The sequence below is a fragment of the Amblyomma maculatum genome, chromosome 1, assembly GCF_055883805.1.
Source record: "Amblyomma maculatum isolate TAMU_Amacu chromosome 1, ASM5588380v1, whole genome shotgun sequence".
Lineage (NCBI taxonomy): Eukaryota > Metazoa > Arthropoda > Arachnida > Ixodida > Ixodidae > Amblyomma > Amblyomma maculatum.
This window is the reverse complement of record NC_139344.1, coordinates 319,375,288-319,402,278: the sequence shown is the minus strand read 5'-3', so window position 1 is coordinate 319,402,278 and position 26,991 is coordinate 319,375,288. Positions and strand designations below refer to the sequence as shown.

The 26,991-nt window shown below is 45.2% G+C and overlaps 1 protein-coding gene across 2 annotated transcripts; it reads right to left on the bottom strand.

Annotated features, from left to right (window-relative positions):
- Positions 1-1,344: 1,344 nt before the first annotated feature.
- Tbc1d22 (TBC1 domain family member 22) lies at positions 1,345-26,991 on the bottom strand. Of its 2 annotated transcripts, none has more exons than XM_084577493.1 (12): positions 26,791-26,991; positions 25,255-25,302; positions 24,670-24,803; positions 23,176-23,349; positions 22,271-22,462; positions 19,092-19,162; positions 17,793-17,921; positions 11,591-11,656; positions 10,015-10,135; positions 9,228-9,410; positions 2,994-3,217; positions 1,345-2,345 (listed from the first exon to the last, which is right to left on the bottom strand). In XM_084577493.1, exons 1-12 carry the CDS (start codon positions 26,868-26,870, stop codon positions 2,211-2,213), a joined length of 1,557 nt encoding a protein of 518 aa, XP_084433619.1. In that variant the 5' UTR covers positions 26,871-26,991; the 3' UTR covers positions 1,345-2,210. The 2 variants fall into 2 exon arrangements, with proteins under 2 accessions (XP_084433619.1, XP_084433703.1); XM_084577577.1 differs by having other exon boundaries at positions 22,271-22,453.

Here is a 26,991-nt window from a genome sequence, read left to right as displayed (position 1 = left end):
TCTCGAGCAACGTTCGAGGAAGCTTGGAGAGAGCAAGATAGGTATACTACAGAAGGTAGCAAACCAGTACTCTCAAAACTTTGAAGCTGTATTGTAATTTTCTCACCTTTGGGAACCAAATTAACTGTAGGAGGACGCTGTCAGGACCATCAGGTACTTATTGGCACATAGCACATAGAGTGAGTGCAAAGGCAGTGAAACTTAAAAGCTAGCATACCATACAGAATTTCACATTGCATGTTTGCTGATGGACACAAAGACAATTAGGTTGCTTTGATGGTATTTGTGGCAGTGAGTGGCGAAACTACAACACCAGGATCTTAGTCTTCCAGTTACTGGTTACAAGCCAATAACGCAGCCATTCACAGTTTCCATCCTCAACTGCTAAAGCGGCCAAAAATTAACCGCTTGAGACCTTGGATTTCGGTCAGAGCGTTGCAAAAGGTGCAATGCTTTATCACAACCACAAATAACATATTTTATGTGTCAAGACCCTCTCACCCGGGCTTGAGCTTTCCAACACGTGCACACCTTCATCACAACCACAAAAGCAACACAATTTTTAAAAACTGCCTCCACGCTGACAGCTGGGTGTAGCAAAATCCAAAAAATTAAAAAGCAGTAGTGATCCCGATTACACACCTCAAAGAAAAACAATAACAAAATGAGAAGGCAAAGTTCAGGCTTAATGCATAAGGCAATCAATATGCCATTATTGGAATATAACACATGCCACAGTGGTTAAAGTGTTGGTCTACTGACCAGGAGATCAAAGTCACAGTCACTTGCAAGAGTCACGTTTCGATGAAGGCGAAATGCAAGGCACTTGTGTACTGTGCGATATTGGCGAGTGTTAATGAATCCCAGGTAGGTTGAAATTATCCAGAGCCCTACGCTGCGGTATCTCTCAATAGCCTGGGTTTTTTGCGGATGCTAAACCATATAAACTGAGTAACCAACCGTCATTCCATGTTGAATCTGCAAAACATAATGCAAGAGCATCTCACATTGCTCATGCCATCCCTAGCATAATTTACTTAGTCCAAGTCTACAATAAAAAGCAGCGTTTTCTGCTTCGGACATGTCAAGGATGACGGGCATACTTTTATGCAGCCTCAAGCACATTATCAAAAATGGCATTATACTATCCTCCACCCAATTCACATAAGTATGATTAGAACCCATTTCAATAGTTTTACTTCTCTCTACATTGTAGTTCAGCAGCAGGAAACATGCCAGTGCAGAAAATATAGCAAAATCTATGCTCTTTAAAAAAAAAAAAAAAAAAAAAAAAAGAGAGAGAGAGAGAGAGAGAGAGAGAGATAAAATAGAAACTCATACTAATCAGCTTTCAAACATACTTTTAATCTCATACTTCTAATTGAAAAGCCAGTGTGTTAATCCAACACACTCAAGGTCGCATTGCACAGGGACCAACCAACACTTCGTCACGCATCCAGAGATTACAACCACCCAAAAGCATTTTTCCCACAAAATGAGCTTTCCCACATGCTAACACCGGGACTGTACCTTAAATCCAGCAGGCACTTCACATCCCTCTGAGCAACTCAGCATGCCGCCCAAGCATGCCCTCCACTGTGCTTTAATGGGAATCTCATAGAGAGGCTTTGTTTAATGTACAAAAATATACAGTTAAAAAATTTGCAGGCAGGTGACAAGGGAAGGCTGGCAAGCCTCATTCAGGAGGAGTAGGATGGCCTTCTGGGAAGGGACCTCGGAAAAAGAAAGTGGCGAAACAACGAGACGGCTCACAGTCCTACTGGCAGTGCTGCCTCACTTAGCAGCAGAATCATGGCCCTTTATGCACAAGAGCCCACACGAAGCCGAAACTCTCTTCATCCAGAACTCGCTAAGGTCATCCCAAATGTGTCAGCATTGGAAACGTGCTGTAATTCCAATGTTACTTTTGTTGAAGTTGGACGCTGACTAGTGAGCTAGCACTGCTTAGAGACCTGCAACGTTCTCATTCACAGCCACCTTCCTGCCGAAGTGAAAGGAAGCAACAACACATTTCGCTTCCTCATTCTTCTCCTTTTGCCTCCACGCTGCTGCCACGTGCACTGCCCTAAGCTGTCCTTTGTGATTGGTCTGCATCTGCCCTGGGGTGAAGAAGGGACATGATGCACAACACTGAAGCACGTGCGTGCACACATGCACACGCAAAGAGCAGTGTCTGCTGTTCATTGGCATCACTTCCGGGCTTGCAGGTGATTGGGAGCGTCGGCAAAGGTGTACTTGAGCCGGTACGCCTCGGCAACGAGCAGAGTGATCTCTTCGTTGCCCCAGTCGTACGTTGGCAAGTTTTGAAGGAGCAGCATAAGGCCCTGCGCAGAGGCAAGAAGATGACGAAAGCAATAAGTTAGCCTGAGCGAACAGTGTTGTGCACACCAAAGATGCTCTTCACAGCTGCACTATACTCGGCACTCATACAAATATACTGCTGTAAAGCCCAAATGTTTCTCTGGACAAAACAGTTGGTCATTTTCATTGAGTCTAAACACAGCAAAGTGGACCTCAGTGGTACATGCTGCGACACATTCCAATTTGTGCGACAGAAAACAAATAAATATATGGGCCATTTCATTTCCCTTAAAAAGCATGGATGTGGCCTAAATGGAATAATGAAAGGAAACAAAGTAAAGCCTCCAGTCCGAGCAAGCCTTCACCCTCTAACTTCATCTTCCAGAAACGCCACCCACCACAGACCCCTCCCCACCTCAAATCCTAGAGATATGCCCCCCCCCCCCCCCCCCCCCCCCCCTCTCAACATCTGAATTGTCTTCACTGGTTAGGAGACTACTCATACTCAACACACACTTCAGAGAAGTGCATCAAGAATTGGCTGGAAGCAAGGACAGTCTTCCCCAAAGTTACGCATGGCATCTCATCCATGCAAAACTCAAGATGCGACAAGGCACAGGGCTAGGCTTAACCAGTGTGTTCCTGAATGGCTTGGAGAAAGGCACAAGTACCTGAAAGTCCCTCTCGCGCAGCAGGGCCGAGGACCAGTAGCGCAGAAAGGCGGCACACACGTACAGGTGGAACGTGGAGAAGCCCTCAGGCTCGGCCAGGTAGGTGTCCCACAGGCGGATGGTGCAGTGCAGGGGTAGCTCACGCATCAACAGGTTGTTCATCCACCGGAAGGTGAACTGCAGGAACTCCACGCAGTGCCGCGACAGGTGGTCATGCAGTGGCGCTGCGTCATGTTTGGAATGACATGAGCGAAGGAAGACTTTTCTGTACCGGCAAGTTACCCACCTCTATGCATTATGCGTTTCTCTATGCACTAGGCACCCAAACCCAAAACAGCATCTATGAGGGATGCCATAGCCATAGAGCTTTAGAAATTGTGACCACCAGGACAAGTTCACAGACACTGCACAGTGCAAAGGCACCTTGCGTTTCGCCTCCATTAAAACGGTCACAATGGCCAGGATTGAACCCATGTCTTTGGGATCAGCAGCATAGCATTATACCGCAATAGGAACCGCAGGGGAAGGAAATGCAATACCTGTGAAGATAGGCTAAAGATATGCAAGCGCATGGTAAGTACACAGTTTATACCTTCCCAATGCTACACTTGCACTGTCCCATTAAAAAAAAAGTAAAATTAATACCAGGCGGCCATATCAGGTGCTGCAAGTTCCAGAAACTTACTATATTTGTCCTTTTTGACACAGTAACACGTAACCGTGTCACTGCATGCTCGTGGGCCACTCTTAGAATAAGTGTTGAAAAGTATTAGCAAGAATTAACCCTCTTTCTCTTTCTGCATGACGGCGACGGTGTTCTACGTAGCACGTCGTCTTGACTTGCTAGCGGCGTCAGGTCGCTACTAGCGCTGCCTCCGGCGACACTCCTTCCCCCCCGCCCTTTCCTCGTGTTCTTCGGTTGATGCGCGCGCTCCTGCCCCCATCGTTCGCCGCTGAGTGACCCCCCCGCCCCCCCCCCCCTCTCCCCATTCCTGCGAGGCTCAGATTGCCGAAGCGCCGGCTCGAACTGGGGGGCTGAAAGGGGGGCGGAACTGGCTACGAGGCCGACGACACCGACGCCGCCAGAAACCCAGGAATGGGCGCCAAAGAGCTGCGCTCTAAAATAAGAACAGTGACGTGCCAAGTAGCCTCCGAAACAGCGCGCAGCAAGCGAGAACGGAACTACTTGACTGAGCTATACCGTTGTACATTTTGGGAACGTCGAACTTCCGATCGTCTTTGTGCCTGCCACCGCGCACAGAAGTGCGCTGACACCACTGTTCTATGCATTGCAAGTTCTGGGAGGTCTACTTCGGCGATCGCCGGTTGCACGGGTTGTACATCAACGCGATCCCGCATTAGAATTAACGAGTGTCCAAAGCCATAGACATATATTCGTCGGCCGGCACCACACTTCTAGTTCAAATTATCCAAACTTCCGAATTAACGAAGGTTGAATTAAAAGAAATTACACTGCATTTCGCATCGATCGAATACAGCTGACATCTGTCAGACCAATACTGATCGACGAGACCACAGTACCCGGACGAGTTATCTGAAGATAGAGTAGAAATGTAAAAAAAAAAAAAAAAAAAAAAAAAAGCAAGGAAGAACAATCGAAGTCAACTTTTAGCAGCAGCCAAAGTAGTCCGCGGGTGTGTGTCAAAAGACAACAAGCAGAATCAGGTCAACAGCCACATCAGCACGGACAATAGCCATTCTGAATCTGAAACTGCAGCCATCCAATCGAAATCCGAAACGCAGGTGGGTAAACTAGTCTTTGTTCAGAAGCTTGCCTGCCATGCCGCAGTTCGCACGTGCAATCTTCTATCGTAGTTTGCGTATTGCTACTGTCCAAGCTGCGCATACACAGCGAATATGTCGACTGCTAGCAATAAGCCAACCGACGAAAAAATGCGAAAGGTCTCTCCTATGGGACTATTACTTAATTAACGCAGCCGCCAATGACGCAGTGCAAGTCGTGTGAATGTATTCTCCGAACACCAACCAGAAAGACTATGATGCTTCAAAGCCACCTTAAGCAGCATCCTACAAGACTAGGCACAAGAGAGGTGCCATAAAAGCGGTTCCAAAGAGTCAACGATTGCTCCATGATGTAGTTTGAACACAGCAGCCCTTGCCTGAAAAGAAACTAAACGTGCTTGGTCTAAATGTCGCGGAAATGATAGCTTTCGATCTTCAGCCATACTACATTGTCGAACCAAGGATTTAAAACGCGTATGAAGAAAGCGGTTTGAGGTTATACCCCGCCATCTCGCGTAAAACTAGGATGCGCACTTGTCGCACGTCTGTGTACGATGATACAGTAAAACCTCGTTAATTTGGCCCCTGCAATTTCAGATTATAATTTGAACTAAGAGCGCAGTCCCGGCTGACGCCCATGTAAATCTATTGGGTCGGATTCGCGTTAATTCAGACGGGCGATCGCATTGAGAAACGAACCACGCAGCGAGCGATCACCGAAATACCCCGAGCCTCATTTGAGTGCAACAATGGTGCCCGCACACTTCGTGCACACTATGACAGGCACAAGGACAATCAAAAGTTCCCCATTTCGACAGCCTCGTCGTGCTGGGGTCCAGATTATGGTCACGATGCTCGCCCGCTCCTCGCTACCTCGGGGTGCTGCGGATGCCTCCACAACAACATCTAAAAGCAAAGAATGTATTGGTACGTTTGGGGATGTAACCGACAACCTGAAGAAAGACCGGAGGATATATCCGCCACCAGATAGATCCCCGAGTAAAAAGGAATCATACGACTGGAGAAGACTCCAAGCTCGAAATTTCTTTTCGCTTCTGTGGAGGAGTTGGACGGGGGCCAGAGGGCGGAAGAGGGACGGTGCAGAAACCGAAATTTGTAAATTTTGCGGCCACGTCGCAACATTAGATCACATAATATGGAGACGCGTTTGTGCCCCAAGGCGCAACGTGATTAAAACTAGCGATGAATGGGAGACCACGCTAAGAAGCTCCGACGAAAAAACTCAGCGATTCGCCGTCCGCCTGGCGGCCGAGGCTGAAGACCTCTTCTCCTAGACGGGGCCGGGTGTCCTCCGGCCGCGGTGCGACAGACTGCCTCCCCGGACGCCTGCGTGCGGACCCGGAGGTGGCTGCCACGCCATATTTGGTGGAAATAAATGTTCTTCCTCCTCCTCCTCCCCATTTTCGAAATATAAAGCCTGCTCGCATAATTTCAGTCACTTTCGTTAACTCCACGACATCACGTGGCTGCAATTGTGCGCACGCATTGGCCGTACACGCCATTTCAGATGCTGCTTGGTGCGTCACTTTTTATTTTTATTCTGGAGTGGCGTCACGCTGTTATAATGCCTTCACTTGTATCCCTCGAGTGCGACCACTCACTGCTGCATGCACGCTGAAACTGGACACGTGCAGTTTCACCGCACTGCGCACTTCACCGCGATGCTTCACCGCACAACCCATGCGGTGAAGCATCCTCAAAGAACGGCGGGGCTGTTCTCTGGAAAGGTGCTACTCTTAATGTGTTGCACTGCGAAAAGGGTAGCGGAGGCCTTTACAATTCTTGGGCACTTCTTCAACGTGCCCAAAAGTGTGTGCAAAGTAAAGCACTTGACGAAACAGGTGAAAACCATCATTCACTAAGGTTTGATCTCAAATTCACACTACCATCATAGAGTTGTTCAAAAGATAAAATTACTGTGATCCAAATGATTTTCTAAAGTTCACAAGGCTTCCTGAACGTTTTTTTAATTCGAACATTTCTCCTTGTCCCTCCAAGGCCCCAACATTTAAGCTGCTGCAAGAATGTTGCCACGGTTGGGCGAGCATGCTTTGCTCATAAGCCTCAGTTAGCCATCAGTAATGCAAGCTCGTCTACGTCAGCCATGATCAGACTGTGCAAGAAAGCGAGGGAAATCGCTGGACAATATAAGAGCAGTCCTGCAGCACAGAAAAGACTTGGGAACTGAAGAAACAGCTGAACACGGAAGAGCTTCACATTGTTCAGGATGTTCAGAAAAGGTGGAACAGTCAGTACCTCATGCTTCCATGACTGCTTGAGATCAAAGACGCCGTCACACTCTAGCTTGCCTCGTCTGACGGTGCTACTGGCGGTTTCAATTATTCAGAATAGAGAAACGCAACTGACTTGATAGAGGCACTGAAGCCACAGTACGAGATATCTTATTTCAATCACTGAAAAATACCCCTCACTTTCGTGCCAGATTCCTGTTATATTTGGGATACTGCACTGCCTTGCATATGCAAGTGGCAACAGCTGCTTTGCTCAAAAACCTTGCAAAGAATGTGAACACCACTCGCTTTGCCGAGTACTTTTCTAATGAAACAGCCAGTATGGGTATGTTCTTAGCCCGCCAATTCAAGGCAAGTGTTCATTATGCATCTGGCCACGTGTGATGTGGCTGGAGGAACTTGTGACAAAGGATCTTCAGAAAGTTGAAGTGCAACCTTCTAAGTCCCAATTATTGAGTTTATACTGTGGTTCCACAAAACACACCAGTAAAGGCAGAGTTGTGGCAGCAAGAGAATCCATGATGAAACAAAATGCAGAAAAGCATACAATTCAGGGTTTGCCTGTAATAAACACGTAATCTGTCATATTCTCTCAACACTCAGGCCGAATGATTAGCATGTCGATTAGACAAAAGAGTTGAGCAATGGAAGTATGCACAGGCAGCTACAGTGGCTGTCAGCATCAAAATGGTAATGAGGTTTTTGAAGAAACTGTCAGGAACTGAAAAAAAAAAAATTGCGGAGGTTGTGGCTAAATCTAGTATAAAGCGCAAAAGCCCTACATTGGTGCGGTTTATCTTAGTAGGCTGTAGATGCAAATGACTTTGTTGCTCTTTTCTTGTCCTCACCTGGCAGATGCAAGTTTATGAGGAGCACCGTGTTGTCCAAGTTGCCACAAGTAGCTTAGACATAAAGCTGTGCTTTACCCACGGCTGCATAGCCTGGGAGCAGCGTACCTAACTTAGGATCCAAGGGTCCTGGAAGGCTGGAGTCTTGATTTCAAACTGGTACCACCTGACCTGCCAATTCGACGCAGGGAACGGCGAGCCAGTGCCAGTTAGACCTTGTGAAGTAATGCTCTCGCGCTAAAAAGAATGAAAAAAAAAAAAAAAAAAAGCAAAAGAATGCGCCTCATTTCTTTTGGACATGTCCACTTAATGGACCTTCCTTGAGTGCTGTTCCTGGCCAGCCTCACAGCCTTGCAGAGCTCTACCACTGTCAGTACATAACGCTGTCATTAGTATACACAGCCACGTGTTTCAAGGAAGCAAGGAAGCAGGCCACTAATTTAAAAAAAAAAATAGATATTTTGAGATGTGCCTCACTCATATGAAGCCCTCACTCATATGAAGCTTCTACAGCACCATCATATGAGTGAGGGCTGACATCAAAAAAGAGGTGTTAACTACAGAGCTAGGTAACTAATATCTGATAATTTTTTAGCTATTACAGTTATGCACCTGGTTTCAATCAAGAGATTTGTAGCCAGCCGCTAGTATCAGCCATATCAGACTTTAGAATTTCAAACATGATTTCCCTCCGCGCTGTGCCTCAATAAATTTTGGCTACCTCGCGCCAAAAGATGTGTGCTTTCGAAAAACTCATGCTCAAGTCAAAAGCCGCAGCTCCATCAATGAAGAGCTCCAGTGTCACGTGAACGTCTCTGTCTCTGCGGACCAGACAGTGGGCGAGACAGGTGCAATTGAATGATGGCACTGGAGCCATCACTTGGAGCGAGGGTTTTTTGAAAGCAAGCGTCTTTTGGTGACAGACTGCCAAAAATTGTGGATCCACAACGCCAACAGAAATTGCTTCAAAATTCTAAAAACTAATACGATCATAGCTAATGGCTGGCTACAAATCTCTAATTGCAAGCAGGTTGCCTAATTGCAATAGTTAAAAAGTTATTTATGAGAAATTTTTAACAAGCTTAATAGTAGTTAACACCAATGAGCTCTCTCTGTTGCCCGTCAGCACATGTATATGATGCTGCAGAAGCTGTCTTCATGCCTCAAAGAGCCTATTTTCAGGAATTAGTGGCTAGCTTCCCTGAAACACGTAGTATAACTGCCATCAGTCATAATCATGTGGTTTGACTGGGCCTCGGAGAAGTAAACATATTTTGTGATTAATCTGCTACCTACCTCTCAAGTTTACAAAGTCGCCTGGTGAAAGAAACAAGCAAGGCCTCCCTCACCGTCTATGCGCTGGATGAGCTCCTTGAGGGTGTTCACTTTGCTCTGGATGCCTGGCTGCGCAAATGTGTAGTTGTCCTGGATGCCATCCAGCAGCTTGCTCATGCACCAGAAGCTGTCCGCCTCTATGTCCTGCAGGATCGACTGCTCCAGCCGGTCCACCATAAACGTCTCCACTTCTGCCTCTGCAGAGGGTATTGCAGGGCGGTGCTCCAGCCACTTTTGTCTCAAATGTTGCAGAAAAGAGTGATACAGATTGCTACAAGAAGCTGCAAACTAAGAAAACCACTCCGACATTCTCCTTAATCTGTCAACTGCAAAAGCTAAGTCAATTCAGTCCTTGTGTTCTCAATCTTCTGTCCTCAATAAACCCCCGTGGCTTTCAAAAGTAATAATCACCAGAAGTGTTGTCTTTCATCTGTTCCTGCCCACAACGAGCAAGCACGCAAGCACGCAAGCAAAGTAAAAGCCATAATTCAACTGTAATGGCTCTGCGTAGTCATCTCCTGTTGCCATTGAAATATCTCTCTCTCTCTGCGTAGCATAGTCACCTGCTGTAAGAAATTACAGCTCTGTTACTGCCTATGCAAACTGATTAAAGGAAAGAAGGTAGTGGAGGCCTGCATGGACTAAGAGGACTGCACAGAAAACATGCCAGAGAACCTCCACGGGCTACGCGGAACCCAGTTTCAGAAGCCTCAATGAACAAAGTATGGCAAGAATTATATACCAAGGAATCGGTCTGAAAGGTGCAGGTCCCATGACATCTCCGCAAGGAAGTGGGCTCACCTTTAGGCACGTGCTCTTGAAGAAAGACAACAAAGAAAGGGGTGACCAAGTCATTCATGCCTTGGACGTAGCCGCTCGCGGGATGCCGAATGGCCCATATGTACAAGATCCTCTCAAATATCTGCAGCAAGGAAACAAAAGGTGCCTCAGAGAGCTTTGTTTCAGCGTGTAATTTGTATAGGTAAACTAATACTCGAAAACAAACTGCAATAGAACAGCACTGAGGAAATAAGTGGTGCTGGGAACGCGGTCAAGAGCGGCCATCATTTTATTCTTTGAAGGTCATTCAGCATGCTTGCTACTGTTACCGCTCATTTTTTTTGTGAGTGCGAGCTGGACTAATAAAGAGTTTTCTTCAGTGTCACTTCTGTCTCCTTGTCTGCCCACAGCGTTGTTACTGCCACGTGACAATACTCCAATTAACTTTCCAATTACCATACATACTTATATAAGGGCAGCACCCCCAGCTTGGTGCCCAATAAGCTAAAAAAGTCTTAACCTAAACATTTCACGTTTCATGAGTGCATATTCTGACCAACAAGGAGTGATCAGGTGATAACTGCCTGTGACAATCGCTATGACCATGAACGAGTGGCAATGTGCTACATTCTGCATCAAACCACCAAATGAGCAGCTCAGCAAAGGTATCATTTGATGCACTTGGCTTCACACCACAAAGGACAGAACATTATGCTGTGCAAATGCTGCAAGGGGTGCAGGTGCATTGGGTACACCCCAACGTGCAAACAAGTGCAAGTGATGCCCTTCCGTGCAGTGCCAATAGGGTACGTGTCATTGTAGGGTGCAGTTCAGCATATTGTTGCCAGGCATAATGTACTCTGCGCTGAGGCTTTCCATCTATTATAAGCAATCACAAAATGTTAAACCCTGTTATCAGTTTACCATCAAGCAATAACCTCACATTAAAATAAACAGAAAACTGATTCCCATAAGGCCTTTGACAGCAATGCACACAGAAATGCAGCCCAGGCGAAGGACACCCTACACCAATCGCAGTGAGTCGCATGTATGGAATTCCCCTCCAAGACGTCACAAGCGGCAGATCATAGAAAGATCTTAAATTTCCAGCAAAGATAATACAGTGATAAAACAATGCCTACAACTCTCTTACGGGAGGTTAACTTAAGCTGGCCTTCAGGCACACGTGTCATATTATTTATACTTTCAATGGACTATGTATATGAAGGGCTGTGCTAACTAGCCGCAAAAATGTGTGTCCCTATTTAAAAGGGAGGTGTAGTAAGTGGGGCTGTACTGTAGTCAGAAGATTTCAACTAAAAAATGATGACCCCATTTAAAGGCCACATCACATCAGAAGTGCATAAAAAAAAAGTGAAGCCCTTACAAGAGCATATACAGCATTAAATGGTTAACGGGTTCTCTAGCTCATGTGCCAAAACACCACTGTGGGCTATGAAACACAATGCAGTGGAAAGGTCTGAATTAACTTCAACCATATGGAGTACCTTAAAATAGCCTAAATCTAAGTAGCATACAGGCATCTTTATAACACCCGAAATGCGAAGAGCTTGCAAGCATCTTTTCAATGACCCACCTGTTGCACTGACTCCTGCTGAAATAATGGCACCAAGGGGCTCATGCGTGGGATGTCGATGTGTATCTGAGAAAAGCCCAGAGAAATCAGGAAAGGAAAGGTCAGAGGGCACACATTATTTCACAAAAGGATTCCCACTTGAAAGCTGTGTACAAAAAGTAAGTCCCTGAAGCACACTAATAAAATTTAGTTGGATATGATATACAATATTTACTCAGTTTTAACACACACCTTTTTTTCTGGAAAAATTCATCTAAAAATGATATGCATGTTAGAATCCGGTACATAAATGAAGCTATGCCAGCAACAGCGTGCTGTTATCAGCAACACAAAAAACAGAAGAGCTCCGCCTTTGGGATTGTGATGCCACAGTATTAATGGCTCTTGTATGTGAGTCCCTTAGCAGATCTTCGTTAACTCACATGCACTTTGCTACTCGCTTAATAACTAATCTTTTAATCTGCGACTCTTATCTTACATATTCATTTGTATACAGTCACAAGCTACCACGCCTTATGAAAGAACATCCAACATAAGATATAAAGCCTCGCTTGAATCAAGCCATATGAACAGCATGTTGTCGAGATGCAAAGGTCCTAGGTCTGATTCTCCTCTCAAAGGAGACACCAAAGTTGGCAGCCACGTCGTATGGTCTCCAAAGTGCCTGGCCACTTCCCCCGCCAACTACCTCCTTCCTACCAGAGGCGTGCCCAAGATTTTTCGCTCACAACACCGACATCAGCAAGGCAACGCCAGGTTTTCTGGAGAACAGAGCCCTTAATGCTGTTGCGATAAAATGCAAGTTATTTTTTGCGCGATGATAAAAGAGTCAAGACTACAAGACATCTTGTTGTGAATGTTATTTGTTTAGTATACAGTCTCTGACAGATTTAAAAAAAAGAAAATTTACAATAAAAGCATCTTTATTCAGCGAGTGTCTTTGAAAACTTGTCAATCTGTTTCTGTGCGAATCTCCTCATTCTCACAACCAGTCTCCTTTCCGGCGTCACAGTGATGGCAGGAAAAACCATGCAACGATCGGAGAAGCGTGATGTTCATGACTCTACGTCAGCACCATTTTTTTTCTTTCTCCCGCATGAAAAAAGTGAAAAGCGGCAGTAGCGGCTGTCCCTGCAAGAGAGGCGGAAGTCATGTGCACAGCGCATTGGTTTAAAAGAGAAAAAATACAAAGAAGCTGTCTCACGAGCTCTTTCAGAGGTCATGTTTAGTTGGGACACCCGGAGTATTGCAAAATGAAGTTGGCAGTGGATGCTTTTCAGAACACTAGACAGGCACGAAATGTTTTTTTCTTCATGCTTACGCACCATCATATGCAAGAAAACCCGTACTACCGTGACTCCGCTTGCGGCCACCACAGCGATCCGCGCTGCCAGCTCTCCCGCTCTCAGCTACACGCAAGCTGTGATGTATGGACACGTGATAGAAGTCCGCTCGCTTATTGGCCCATTCTCCATGGGGGCGCAGTTCCGCCGCCACCACTCGACAAAACTGTGAAGCAGGCACCCACGGCACAGGCTGCCCTATTTCGGGAAGTAACGGGTTCATTGACTCCCCACAGTTAGCGGTGCTTGGTACTGAGAGTATAGGGGTATGTGGGATGCATGCAACACAGGTTTCACGTTACAGAAAAACAAAACGGCAGCGATGTTGTGACAATTTTTCATAAGCTTTGATCTGCAATCGAGAGAAAAAGTCTGCAAAATCAAACGAAAAAAGTTTAAAATGTCCGAAACATTGGTCGGTGTTATGCAGTGACTCTATGGAATATGTGACGGTGCCATGGCAGAGTCCAAATAATCAGGTAAGTCTGGAAAATCCTGCGTCCAAAAAATCGGTTGGCGACTGTAACTGATATAGGGGTTGCAAGGCCATGGCTCATTTTATTTGTTGAAGTGCATAAACCTTGCATCCCTGTGATGCTGACCACAGATACTGATGGAAGGAATAAAAGAGCACTTGCGAAGTATGCGTGCTGCTTAGATTTAGGGCAACAGCGTGAAGAAGACAAACGGTAAAGTGCAAACAGCTTACGCTTAACTGTTTGCATTCAACCATTCGTGTTGTCTTCTTAACCAAAGCCTTTTAAATCCAAGTAGCCCATGTACTTCTCAAGAACATGTTCCAGCTAGCCCCGTGCCAAGCACTTGCAAAAGAAACAGCGAGATGTTTTCAAGCCGACGCAGCTGTGGATTCATCAGCGCACAATGGTTGACAGGGAGACGATGGACTGACGATTGACAGGTGCGTATTTCGTGATCCGAGCTTTGTCTCCCTGCACACCAACCATACACAGGTGCACGCTGATGCCCTATTGCACCTGGCACCATCAGCAGCTCGTCTAAAAAAGCACGGAAATTATTTTTGCGGTGATTCCTAAATCTGCCAGATATGTATTCCAAGACAAAGCTTAAGAAGCATGCCTGCATGAAAATAGCGGTGTAAGGTTGGCGCCATTCATTTACCTCTTTCTATTTTAACCGGTGCCATACTAACCAGCAAAACAGCCGCTCTATGCGCGGTGCGGCGAGTGCGTTGGGGTCTTTTGTCCGGACGGCGCACTGTTCCGCTGAAAGCTCATTTCCATGTTGTTTTTTTTTAACCAAAATGAACAAGAAGTCTCCCTTATCAGTTCACAGTCACGTTTCCGCCCAGTCATGGATTGCGGGAAAAAAGCATCCTTTGTAGCCGAGTGCGGATCGCCCGCATGTCCGAAGTGGGGAGAAAGGGAAACAACATTACAACATTTGCGCTTCGTGGCTTTCTTTAAAGAGTTAAGCTAGTAGAGGGCGGGCTTACAGTTAACGAAGGCATCCCTTCCTCGACAGGGCCGCTGCCCCGTGGCGTGTCGCGGTACAGACAATGCCCGGAGTCTGCATCCATTTGCTAGCCACATCTGGGAATGTATAGTGGCATCTTGCCTGCCTCGAGGGGGTGTCACGGTTCCTGTTGTGGATGGGCGTCTGTCGCCGTCTCCCTCAAAGCCGCGTCGAGGCCGGGGCTTTGAGGGAGAGAGCAAAAATACATGCTGTCGACCTGCCTGGTTTGACGAAACTCCTGCTAGCGGCTTAGGACCAATTCAACTTTGTGTTTGTTTTTTTTTCGTGATGGGGAGAGAGTGCGGGGCATGCAATGCTCGGCCGCCATCGCGACACAGAAATTTTGGCCTCGAACGGTGCCAGGCACGCAGATCGTGCTCTAGAGTAGCCGTGGAGTGGGTTCACGGGGCAGCCGGTGAGATATCATGCTGTTATGTATATACTAATTGTAAATAGTCTTCTGTATATATAAAACCTATATACCAGTGCTCGACAAGAGTCACCTGTTCTTCCTGCTAAACTTTCTACTTATGCAGTACTTCGCTGAAAGAAAGAAAACGGAGGAACAACCACTCTGTACAATTAAGGACAAAAAGAACTACTCCATACTAGTGGCATGATTCATCTTAATAAAAGCGATAGCAACCGCTTCAAGCAGGTCATCATCACCAAAGAAGGAGAGCTCAGGAATGTTTTTATCCCTTTCAGCAGCTCCCTCTGCCGCTCTTCACGTAGCAGCTATGTGACAAATTCCCGTTACTGTCTGCCTCTGGCATCTATTGCGGGGATAACAATGATAGCAAAGACAAAAGGAAAGGTCCCTAGAAGAGAGGGCTGAGATGCTCTCACAGGGGAAAGGATTCTGCTATTTGTTTCTTGTTTAGCAATGTGGCCGAGCTCTGCCTGTGTTTGAGGGTGGCCCAACCTACAAGGGTGGCACCTGCCTTGCACAAGTTTTATTTGGTTATTTGCCGATTTGGACAGGTCCCTAAAATGACCTCCCTTTTGTTCGCTCACTGTACCTGTACAAAATTACCCCTTAAACAATGAAAAGACAGTCTTAATACCTGTCCAGTGCTGTCTGAGCAGGGCTCCATGCCTAGCACCTTGCGTGGTAGTGCTTAGGCTCTAACCTAAGGTAAATGTCAATGAATAAAGCACCGCAAGGTCTGTTTTTTTGTTTATGTTCTAGTGTTAAAATTGGTTTCTGTACATATATGCTGTTAATATATCTTCCTGTTGGCATCTTCTTTTACGAGTTGCCTCTACAGAAGTCATTTTCATCCACGCCACATTACAAGATTGAAAGGGTTTGGAAAACATCTTGAAGAAACAAACTGTAACAAGCTCAACTGGGGTTTAACACTCCAAAATGAGTCGGGCTATTGGCCTCGAGATCGAGCAGTCGCCACCCTGCGGCTCAGCGGCGAAACCTACTCAGTGTGGATGCGTTTTCGCGTTGCGTGCCAGCCCGCAGTGATTTACGCGCGCGCATGCGGCGTGTACACGAGTGTTTTTGTTTGTTTCGCGGTTCTTGTGAGCTTTTGCTTACCTATATGCCTCTTGCAAAATAAATATGAACAGTCTATAACCCCACGCTTCATTAAAAAAAAATATATACTTGTCCGTATCGAGCATGTCATGCTTGGATAAGGACATCATCCATCGCAGTCTTCGGCGCTTGAGATCCTTTGACATGCAATGTCTCAAACGAAGTGGTACTGTCGTTACCGCCGTGTCAAAGCAAATCAGGTTGCCACCGTCAAAAAAAGTTAATGCAAACGCTCAGAAATCGCATATTCCCGTTTCTGTTTGGAATACCGCAGCTACTAAAACATATGCCACCGCAGACTGCTTCATATAGCAGAATGCAGTTTGAACAGACCACTCTATGCCTACTATGCCTTCTGTATGCACGATAGAGTTGTGCGAGCTCTTTTTTTTTTTTTTTTCTTTTAAACCTCTGTCGCGGAAGGGCGCTCGACTGCTGATTTCGAGAACGGGGGATTCAATCACAATCGTTTCGAAAGGCGTTCCTCTGCTGTGGGATTTACCTGCACAATAAACAATCCCACGTGGTAAATGTGGTAATAATGAAAAAAAAATTGGCGGAGGCTTAGCTTGGTAAAGCCCGGAAGATTGCGGAAGCAATACCCATAGCTAAGCCCAGGTTCAGCTAATGCGTAGCTGGTGGCGATACTGTGGTGAACTATGGCTATGAGTAATCACTCTGGCTATAGCATATAGTCACAATCGTTATTACAAGGTGCTACCTGGATATTCTATGTATAACTAGTAGCGAGGCAAGGAGTGACGTGGCTGCAACGATGTACCTGGTTGTGGGTGAGGCTATGACAGAATGTACCACTACATCTCCGTGGGCTTGACACTAAATTCGCCGGTCTCACTTGCATCAGACACGCGCAAACTGTTTAAAAGTCGATAAGAAAAACAAAGCTGTCATTAGGCAGGCCCAAGCATTAGGCGCGTGAGCGCAGTACAGAGCAAGAAACGTGCAAAGTAAATCTAGAAGACTGGTGGTTGCGTGCTTTGTTTTCCTAAAATCCGCTCTTCTTCTGCTGCATTGGCGAAAGCCTTGGATTACTGCAGAAGACACGTTTTCATAGCCAACAAACCCGCCGTAAACTCCGAAGCAGACCTACGCAGCGTGCGTTTCTGCGAGTGCCGCCAGCTGCCGATCCACACTACCGGAGTGACGGTGGCGCCACCTCTAGGTCGATCTCGCGGCGAATGGGAGGCAACGCAGTGAAAGGCTCTGGATTATTTACACGATTATAAGTTGACTTCTTTTTTTCAACTTTGGAAATTAAGTGGGGCATATACTTACAATCAAAACCAAAACCTGGCACTGCCTACGTCTAAGTACCTAGGAGAATGGGGCACAGTTCACGAGGGTTTTACAAGTCCAGCTGCATTTATGTGCCCGCATAAGATGAAGTTGGTTTGTGGTTTGTGGGGTTGAACGTCCTAAAGCGGCTCAGGCTATGAGAATGCCGTACTGGAGGACTCCTGAAATTTCGATTGCTTGGGGTTCTTTTAACGTGCATTGATATCGCACAGCCCACAGGCGCCTTGCTTTTCACCTTCACCGAAAAGCAGCTGCCGAGGCCAGGATTCAATCCTTGGTCACAGTAGTCTAGCGTTCTAACCACTGCGCCACCCCGGCGGGGTGCACACGATGAAGCATGCCAAGATGGAAGCATACAATGCAGTGCACACAATACAATCACCAGCTGCCAAACCAAAAGAATGTCAGACACTGATTGCTGACAACAAACACAGATCCAAGTGATGCCATCAGAGCATATGTGAAGACGGGAACCCATGCAGAAGACCTTACCAACCTGTCTGTATGTTTCTTGATGAATGTCCTCGTTTCGTGTGTCGTAATACTGCTTTACAAAGTTAAAATACTCCTCCCGCTTTCTTTCAAGAACTGCTGCCCGTCTCTCTGAGTTGGCTGGCAAGTAACCCTGCAGGAAAGGAAGAAGGAAGGTAAGCTTACTGAAAGCAGCAATCAAGGGCATGCAGATGAGAATGTGCGCTAGTAGACTTGGAAATGGAAGGAAAAAACAGCCACCCTGGCTACAAGAGAAAACATGTCATAGCCTTACGCTGTTGTAGTTACCTCCCGAGTGCATTTATGCTGACATTCTCAAAGAACCACCTTTGAGAATTAGCCCCATGAGTGTGTACACAGCAACACCAACGTTTTCCTTCCAGGCATACTTAGGCAGAGTACCAGCCTAGGCTGAATGCAAATTCACCTATAATGCCCTCATTTCTGTAGCACATTAGCTTTCTGTGGCAAAGATGCAAATATTTAGATCAATCAATAAAGCAATCAATCAAATCAATTAAACAAATAAAAAGATTTGTTTTGCATCAGCAAAAATGGCGGCAGAGAGAAAAATCTGTTTTTTTCAGCCATTCTTATACTAGTCACTTGTACACTGCAGACAGATATATAGTCTCTTGGGAAACCTTTCTGAAAACGTGTTTAAGCTGCATTGAAACGATCTCTGAAGTCACCGTTTTTCTGTCAAGTAGCAAAACTATTCCATCACAGTTCTACATATGTTCATTCAAGTTATGTACAGTTTTTGTCAAAAGTTTAGAGCCCGCAGGGTCTGCTTGTAATCCATGTAGTGCCGCTCCTTTAGCATTCGTGGAAGTCGTTCCTATCAGAAAGGGTAGGACAGAAATCTTGTTGCCTTACGAAAACTTGGAACACTATGAATGCATCATGAAACCAATAGTGTGGCTCGAAACAAAACCCTTTGGGCTTAAAACTTTCGACAAAGGGTGTGGAACCCAGTTCCTGTGCCATTTTGAATGCAAGAAGCTAAATTTGGTTCCCTCGCTTTTCTATCATGGCTTCAGTCATGGTTTCAGGTTCCGTAAAGCCTTACTTTTTCAATTTCGTTCTTAGCCTCAAATAAGTCCTCTGAATCTTTCCTTTTCACTAGGTATAAGTACAGGACATGGTTGCTTTCCCGTTTCGTTGCATACTCCCAATTAGTTCTGCTGTAGCACTGACAACCATGGTAATGAGATGTCCCTCAGACTAGCAACAACCCACACCATGGTCCTGCAGGACACTTTTATTGAACAGAGCAAAAAAAAATGGAAATGATACGCACCGCCAGAAGCCTCCATGTGATGGGGCGCACTTCGGCGGGAATACCCTTCCAACTTAAAGAGCGGAGTGCATCTGCAGCAGGCAGGAAATGTCAATCAGGTGAAAAAGAATGCACCTACATATGTCCTCATAAGCCCACAATCCAAGCAACAACTACACACAGGTGCTCCACAACCTACAGGTCATTTTGCATGGAGGCAGACCAAAGGATTAAAATAACGCCAACAATATGACACAATATCATCATTGGTGGCAAATTTCGGGATGATAAGATTTAACAAAGTTTCCTAGCCAGAATGCATTGTGTACAATTTGTAGAATTTTCTGTTTTCTAAACACCCTACACACAATCATGGATGATGCAAACATATGTGATGCCTGCCTGCACATCGCTAACACTATGATCGCCAGGTACATGGAAAGTATGCAGTACCAGTATGCAAAGTCGGCGACGACATGCAGCCTGCACATTGGCAACATAACAAGCGAGCGGCAGAGTGCAGCAAAAAATGGCTCATGTTTGCTGCAAGCAAACTGGCATAGATGCATTTCCTCTGCTTCTGTGCACAGACTGCATTGGTTTTGAATGATACAAATATTTTTCACAACCTCGACAGATTTGTATTATATTTAAATTATATTCTATAAAGCTACTAAGTTCTTGAGGCGCATAACTTCATTAATAACCTTCAATGTTGAAAACATTAATTTAATTGGCAATTATTACAGTTAGATCTCATTAATCGTAAGTCATTGAGACTAGAAAAAATCTCTCTCTCAACCTGAATTTCGAAATAACCGAATACATATAAAAATGAAACCTGGGCAAAAAGTTCATTCCGAGAGCAAGAATACACTGTACATATCCCTCCCCCTTTTCCGCCCCTCATCCCGCTGCCGCACTTTTTTTTTTTAGCTTCCTGTTGGATACCAATGCGCGATTCTTACCGCAATGAATTTGAAACATATAACAATACCAGCAGAGGTCAAAAGTGAAACATTGCTGCACCCTGCCTTCCACACTCCAGAGCAGCCCGAACGGCTTGCAGCGAACCTGAATGGCCATGCAGTTTCAGATTCCAGCACACCCCTGAGATTACTACCGGAAGCTGCTCTCATGTTACCTATTGCTCGAGGAAGCGACCGCCAGCACAACACAGCCAGACAAACAGCACACTATTCGAATTTCCTATAGAATCTGCATACAAATTAAACACTCTTTTTCGGAGCACCATATGCCCAGCCAGGAATAGGTGACAGCATGGAGCATGTACTATACCTGCTGCCTTTCCAAAGCTACCTACCTACCCCAAAAATAGGCCAGCAATTTTCATATTTTCACTCAGGTATGTGAAACAATTGAAATGCCGATAACCTAACCCTCTAGCCATGGAGCAGGCCAGTGGTGCGTGCGGTCAACATGCTGCGGGCAAGAATGGTGCATCGTGGGGCATGCACTGTCTTAGCTAGATGTTGCTTTCACTATGGCTGGACCCAAGAGCGGCAACAAGTGCACATAATGCTGCCTCCTGTCTGGCCGTGCCTTGACAAAGCACAAAGAGCACATTAGTTTGAAAGCAACAGCCCACATTCTCATCTGCAGGCGTGCATATCATCAGTCCAGAAGCCGTAATATGCTGGAAGTCTTGGGGCTAGAGCGCAAAGGCACATCGAGCATCAGCATCACCTGACAGCGCCAGTTAGCAGCTCCAAAGGGCCATCGCTTCATCCCAGATCATCAAATTACCTGGGATGGTGCAGGCCACCACATCAAATTATTTGATCAAATTTACATTAGAAATTATTGGACTACAAATATAAATCAAATTATCGTGGATACTGAATGAAAAGGGTTCAAATGATCAAGGTTTTACTGTACTTTAATGAACTATTTTCTTCCAAACAAAGCATTTCAAACAGCCTGCATGCCCTCAAACACAACATTCACTCAGGCAACAGTTATGAATGAGGTAGACATGCCACCAAGCTCTGAGTAAAACACCTGAGCTACTAATGTTAGAAATCAACACAAAGTATAGTTGCAACAAGGAAGTTAATTCGGTCCATCTCCAAAAATATTGATGCAGTTAAACCTCTACATAAAAAAACCTCCACATAGTGAATTCCTTCGCTATTTTGAAGTTCTTCAATTCCACAATGCTGCCCCCATTGAAGTGTATGTATTTGAAAACTCTATGTAACGAATATGTTGCAGCGGTTGATCTTGACACACTGAACTTGCTATGCCGTCTATCTCCTAGGTGGTGCTTAATTAAGAAATATTTAACAGAACTGCACAAGTTCCATTACAATAAAACATGAAATAACATGACAGAAACATCTACGATTCCAACGAGCGACCGCAGTTCTAACAAAGCACTGTGTTTCAGTTACGACGGCGCATCTATGTGGCAAATGCAGCAGTCTCCACTGCTTTTGTGTTTGGAAATATGGCACTGCAATAGTTCATGCTTAAAAACAGCGAAAAATAGCAGGAAAATAAAACAAATAAAAACATGGGGCGAGCAGCGTGCACCTACTGCTGTCACACTGTAACTCGCGAGATTGCAATGCCAACAGCTCTCATGCATTGGTAGCAGAAACAGCTAAGAGCGCTGGTGCCCCAAGGCAAAGAGTCAACGATCGCAGGCAGACTGCAAGTGAGAACATGCGCGACAACGCAGGCACCTCCTTGTCCGGTGGCACGTGACCGTGTGCATGCTCTTTTCTAGCCTGGCTATGGTGTGCAGATTCTGATGCCTCCATCATCCCCCTCTCCCACCCCAACTCATAGTTGATCCGTGCAAGCTGCGGTAGAGGTGGAGGCTGCTGCCAGTTATGCCACACCTTCAGCGTGATCGCAAAATGTTCCACTGCTTCTATAAATTCAAGCAATGGACTTTTTCCTACTTTTAATTCTATTTTGGTTTCCATTCTGCATTGTCCTTTCTATTCTGCGAGCGAAAGCTGCAAATAACGAAAACCTGGATGTAACAAAAAATTGTAGACTTTTTTACATTTCATTGGAACCAGGTTTAACTTCAGATTAGACAGTGAATTTTTTACCATTTGGCTCTCTTGTGCAAGTCCCATGCTGTGTCAACATATTTTAGCACATCCCCCCCCTCTCTCTTCGTTGTTTCAGAACTCCTATACAATAGGAGGTAGGTTGCACCTCACCGAGGTCTGTCTTGGGACTTTGCAGTACACTCTGGAACTTCTCCAGGGTTGCTTGCGTGTTCAGGGCGTTCTGTGAGGCTGCGTGGTGGGGTGATGCATTCATGCCGGCTGGATGGCGAACAGCCATGCCTGGCCCAAAGCCTGTTCGCGATGGCGGCACCACACATGGCTCCAGCGGGGAACCTGCACATGCTGTCATGTACAAGATACATAGCATGTCTAGATTGAAAAAATACTGAAACCATGAAAATTTGAAACATTACTTTGTTCCATGGAGCATAGCAAAGTAAATTGGGTTATGGAAAAGACCAAGATTAATTTTAACTCTGCAAGGAAGACCAAAACTGCAATATCTGTGTGTGTTTTTGTACACTCAACATTTATAGATTTGCTGCTAGCAGGAACTTAAAAGACAGGCTAGCTCTTCAAGCAATTTGGCATTATTGCAGGTAACTTCTACCCTCAGACCCTATCATTCCTAGGATGCAAAAGTTTAGATTTTGTTCCTTTCTTTTTTGACAATTATCTAATATGACCTAAAGTGCATATATGCTCAATGGCTAAATGCTGCATGACACTGAGACAGCCAGGCTTAACAGTGTAATGGTACCATGAGCTGCCCTGCAATATCATATTTGCTGAAATACGTTTCTTACAATCATGCACTGCTCTCAGCTACTATACTTTGTATATTTCTTTTTCCCACATATTACTATACATAGTTATATTTCCTATTGGCGAACGAAATGCAGGGCATGCAAGCATTCTCATCTGATGTGCCCCGCACATTACTTGCCAGTATACAATACTCAATACAATACAATATATCCAATACAATACCCAATACAAAATACTCAATAGAAGGATTGTGCAAGAGGAGACTAAAAAAGAGAGTAGCTGGCTACCTTTCTGTATGGCGAGCCGCTGCAGTGCCGCTGCACGCGCTTCTGCTGAGCATCCATCAGAGACATCATAGCCCAGAGATTCGTACGGGAGCTCGGCAGAGTTCTGGGCTTTGCTATGGTTGGTGATGACAGATTCTGCGGTAGACTGCACAACCTTGGACACTATCTTCACGTCTGTTAATGGCAAGGATAGAGGAGGGGATTTTTAGCATAAATAGCACTGTCCCCAATTAGTCATCACAGAATGAGGACTTACTAGTGCTTTCAAGGTTACAACTTCCGAGAAGCGAAATGACGTCACTACACAATTATGCAAAGGAAAAAATGGAAAATGGTATGCAAGGTGTAACATCCCAAAGCGACACATGGGCTATGAGGGATTCTGCAGTGGAAAACTCTGGATCAATTTAGGTCAAACGGGGCTGTTACCATTGCAGACATCATACTGCACAGGGACATTTTTTGTATTTCCTATGGAAAAAAGAAACTACAGGCACTGCTTTTTATAGAAGCCTGAGAACTGGTGAAGGCAAAAAAAAAAAAAAAGAAATTACCATGTAATGACAAAGTTCCAGCACAGCCTTCCGTATATCAAAACTTGCAGCAGGAAGGTCACAAATGTCAATCACCAAAGTGCTGCTCTGTGCAATGAAACCAGAATTTTTCATTGTTTACCAGATGTATCCAAATGCTACGTGGCAGTTCCCGCACAACTTGTGGCTGCAAATATTGCAGTCTTTCCTTGAAGTCATTACCATCAGGCTTTTCTGTCCATTGCAGGGCAGAAGTACTTTTCTGAAAGCGCTACCAATAAGCACTTGCTGGTATTTAAAGTGCTCATACTAGCAGACACAGAGGTCAGTGCAGTTTCCTTCTTCGTGCTTTTCACAGTTTCAGAGCGCAATACTTATAAAAAATATGTAGTAGCTCATTTCACAATACCTCAGGTGTTCTTTTAAAAAGCTAATGCTCCAGAATGATTCACTGCTCAGTCTCAAGATGTATGAGCTGCTGCAAGACATGATTCAGGCTAACTCAAGCTCGCAGTTGTTCATGCCCATTTGAACTTCCTCAGAATGAAGAAAGCTTGCTCATCCTTGAAACTCAACTCTCTCTCTTTACGTCAGTATCTAAAACTCGATGATCCATTGGTACGGCCTACAGGGTTTCACATCCCAAAGCAACTCGGGCTATGAGGGACACCGTAGTGGAGGGCTCCAGAAATTTCAACTGGAATTCTTTAATGTGTACCAACAGAACACAATACCCTTGCTTTTTGTCTCCATCAAAAGTGGCTACTGCAGCCAGAACTGAACTCGTATCCTCAAGATCAGAAGCCGAGTACCCAACCACCGAGTCGTCGTGCTGTGGTTCAGTGTTCCCTAGCACGTTTTAACAACTGCTTTAGCTATGCAGTATGTGACCTCAATATTTTTGGCTCAGGCTAACTAAATGGTCAGTGCTGAACAAAGCCATGGAAAGCCAGATCCTCACCTGACACAACGCAGAATTCATCATCACCAATATCCCAGGCATCGTCAGTGCTTTCCTGAAAGTCCTTGAATGAGCTAGATGATGTGTTTCTTCGATGTCGACTGCTGTGACCATCTTTCTTCGGGGTGGATGGCCTTCAAGAAAAATACGAAAAGTAGACAGCATGGGGCGTTAGGACTGCCTAATGAATGAAAACTGTGCAATCAGCATGTATGCAATAAATTGACAAGTCAAGACTGAGAAAAGTAAGACCTTGGCACGGGTATTAAGAAGTGACAATAACCCGTCCTGTGGTTCATTTTTGTTTAAAACCACTTACTCATTTCTTCTTGTTTCTACATAAAAGAAATGTCAGAAAAGTGAAATCAAGTGAACCAGATCAATCTTCAGGTATAGTTCTGTATACTTTCAAAATTCACAACCTACTCCATATGGCTAATGGGCTACTCATTAACATGTATGAAGGTTGCCTTCATATGTATACCAGGATTACAAAAATACACATTAAATGTTATTGTAGCTGTCCAACATGGCATAGCTATCATGAACAGAAACAAAGTGCTCTCATAACACAGATACACTCACATGTTATCTTTCCTTGGTGGATGGGATGCTCCATAAACAGGCTTGATGCTGGAGGATATCAAACATTTATCATATCAGCAAACTTAGCTCTACTTTTCCATGTTCCTTCAAAGGTAAACTAATAAACCAGTTTCATTTTTGCAAACAGCTCCAAGGTCAATGACACAGCAACAAAAAGAAAGCAGTGCACCGCTATGAAAGGCCAAACCTTGGCCTTATAATCCTAAAAACCTATATGATCAGGTATGAAAGGTGTAAATAAAAATTTTAAACATTCACAGTATTTGGAGGTGTATATTAATGTTAAAAATACATGAGAGAAAGATTACAGCAGCATTCAAATGCAAACCATGTCTAAATCAACGTGCTCACTTCTGCATATACGATATGCATGCTCAGGAATTATTCAAAACCTGTCCAAACAGAATGCAAGCAACCAGATGATTAGTAACATATAGTAGAAACAGACCTAGTTTGAACAAGCTTATGCTGCGGCACATCAGGAAGCACATGTATGTCAATTTATATGCCAAGAATCGACAACACTGAGCACCACTTTTACGAAAAAAACCTGAATGTTAACGCCCCACGTGACCGGCAAAGGCCAGTCGTGCCATGGATAATACAGCGCAAAAAAAAAACAGTCTAGCATCAGGGGAAGGTACATGATGCAAGCAAGTAAGAAAGCGCCGCATCAAGCGCTCCAGCAATATCCAAGATGAACTACACAGTCAACAATTCGAGGCGAAAAGGACATGCGCATAGCAAACATGCATGCAATGCACTGACCATAAATCTGCGCCTACGTAGCGCTCCCGTATGCACAAAACGAGACAAACAGCTGCCGCATAGCGCCTACGCTGTTGGTACCAACAGTCCGCGAGATGACACTCAAAAACAAAACCCTCAACAAACTTTCGCACCGCTGCTCTGAATATGCCGCCAAGCGCGGAAAAAAATGACTGAATTAAGCTTTTTCTCACTATAATGCAGAGATGAGAAGGCCTTCACAACAGAAACTGGCGGGATTTATCAAAAATTATCAATTTCGCGAAACCTGACCAAAACAGTTCACAATGCGCCCGAGCTCGGGAAGACGGAGCATGCAATATTGTTTCCCGTGAAGCGCGTTTTCTGTCGACAATTTTGCCAGGCAACGACCGTGACCAAAAACGGCGACACGGACGCGCTCATAACCGATGCACAAGAATGTGTTGACATGATGAATCAACTTATGCGCGGTGACGTGTCTACTTTGCACGACGCCTCCAGAAATGGTATGAAATACTGGACAATGTCAATACTGCGTTTGTTTACGGAAACTTATTCCAATCGTAAACATAGGCGAGGTCACGGCGGCGACTGCCAAGATATTTACCGGCATGTCGCAATGCTCCGGCCTACGCCCGTACTAGACACTTCTTGTACACGATCGGCGATGCAAGGTATAGTTTGCAAGCGTAATTAAAGCACGCAAGTGCACATTACGCCGTTGTCGCGGTGATTTATAAGGGAAAAGCAGGGAATATGTTTTACCTTCCTGGTACGGATCGCGCATTCTTTCTCCAAAATGCGGTCCTGTCGTTGGCATTTTTTTCCGTGAACCCTTGCATCATGATTTCAGGAGAAAGTCAAGGATCCCCATCATTTAAGTAATAAAAGAGGGCACAACTAGCATTTCTACACAACTGCTCATCGGTACTTTCGCACATCACGTCGCCATGTTGGCTTCCACAA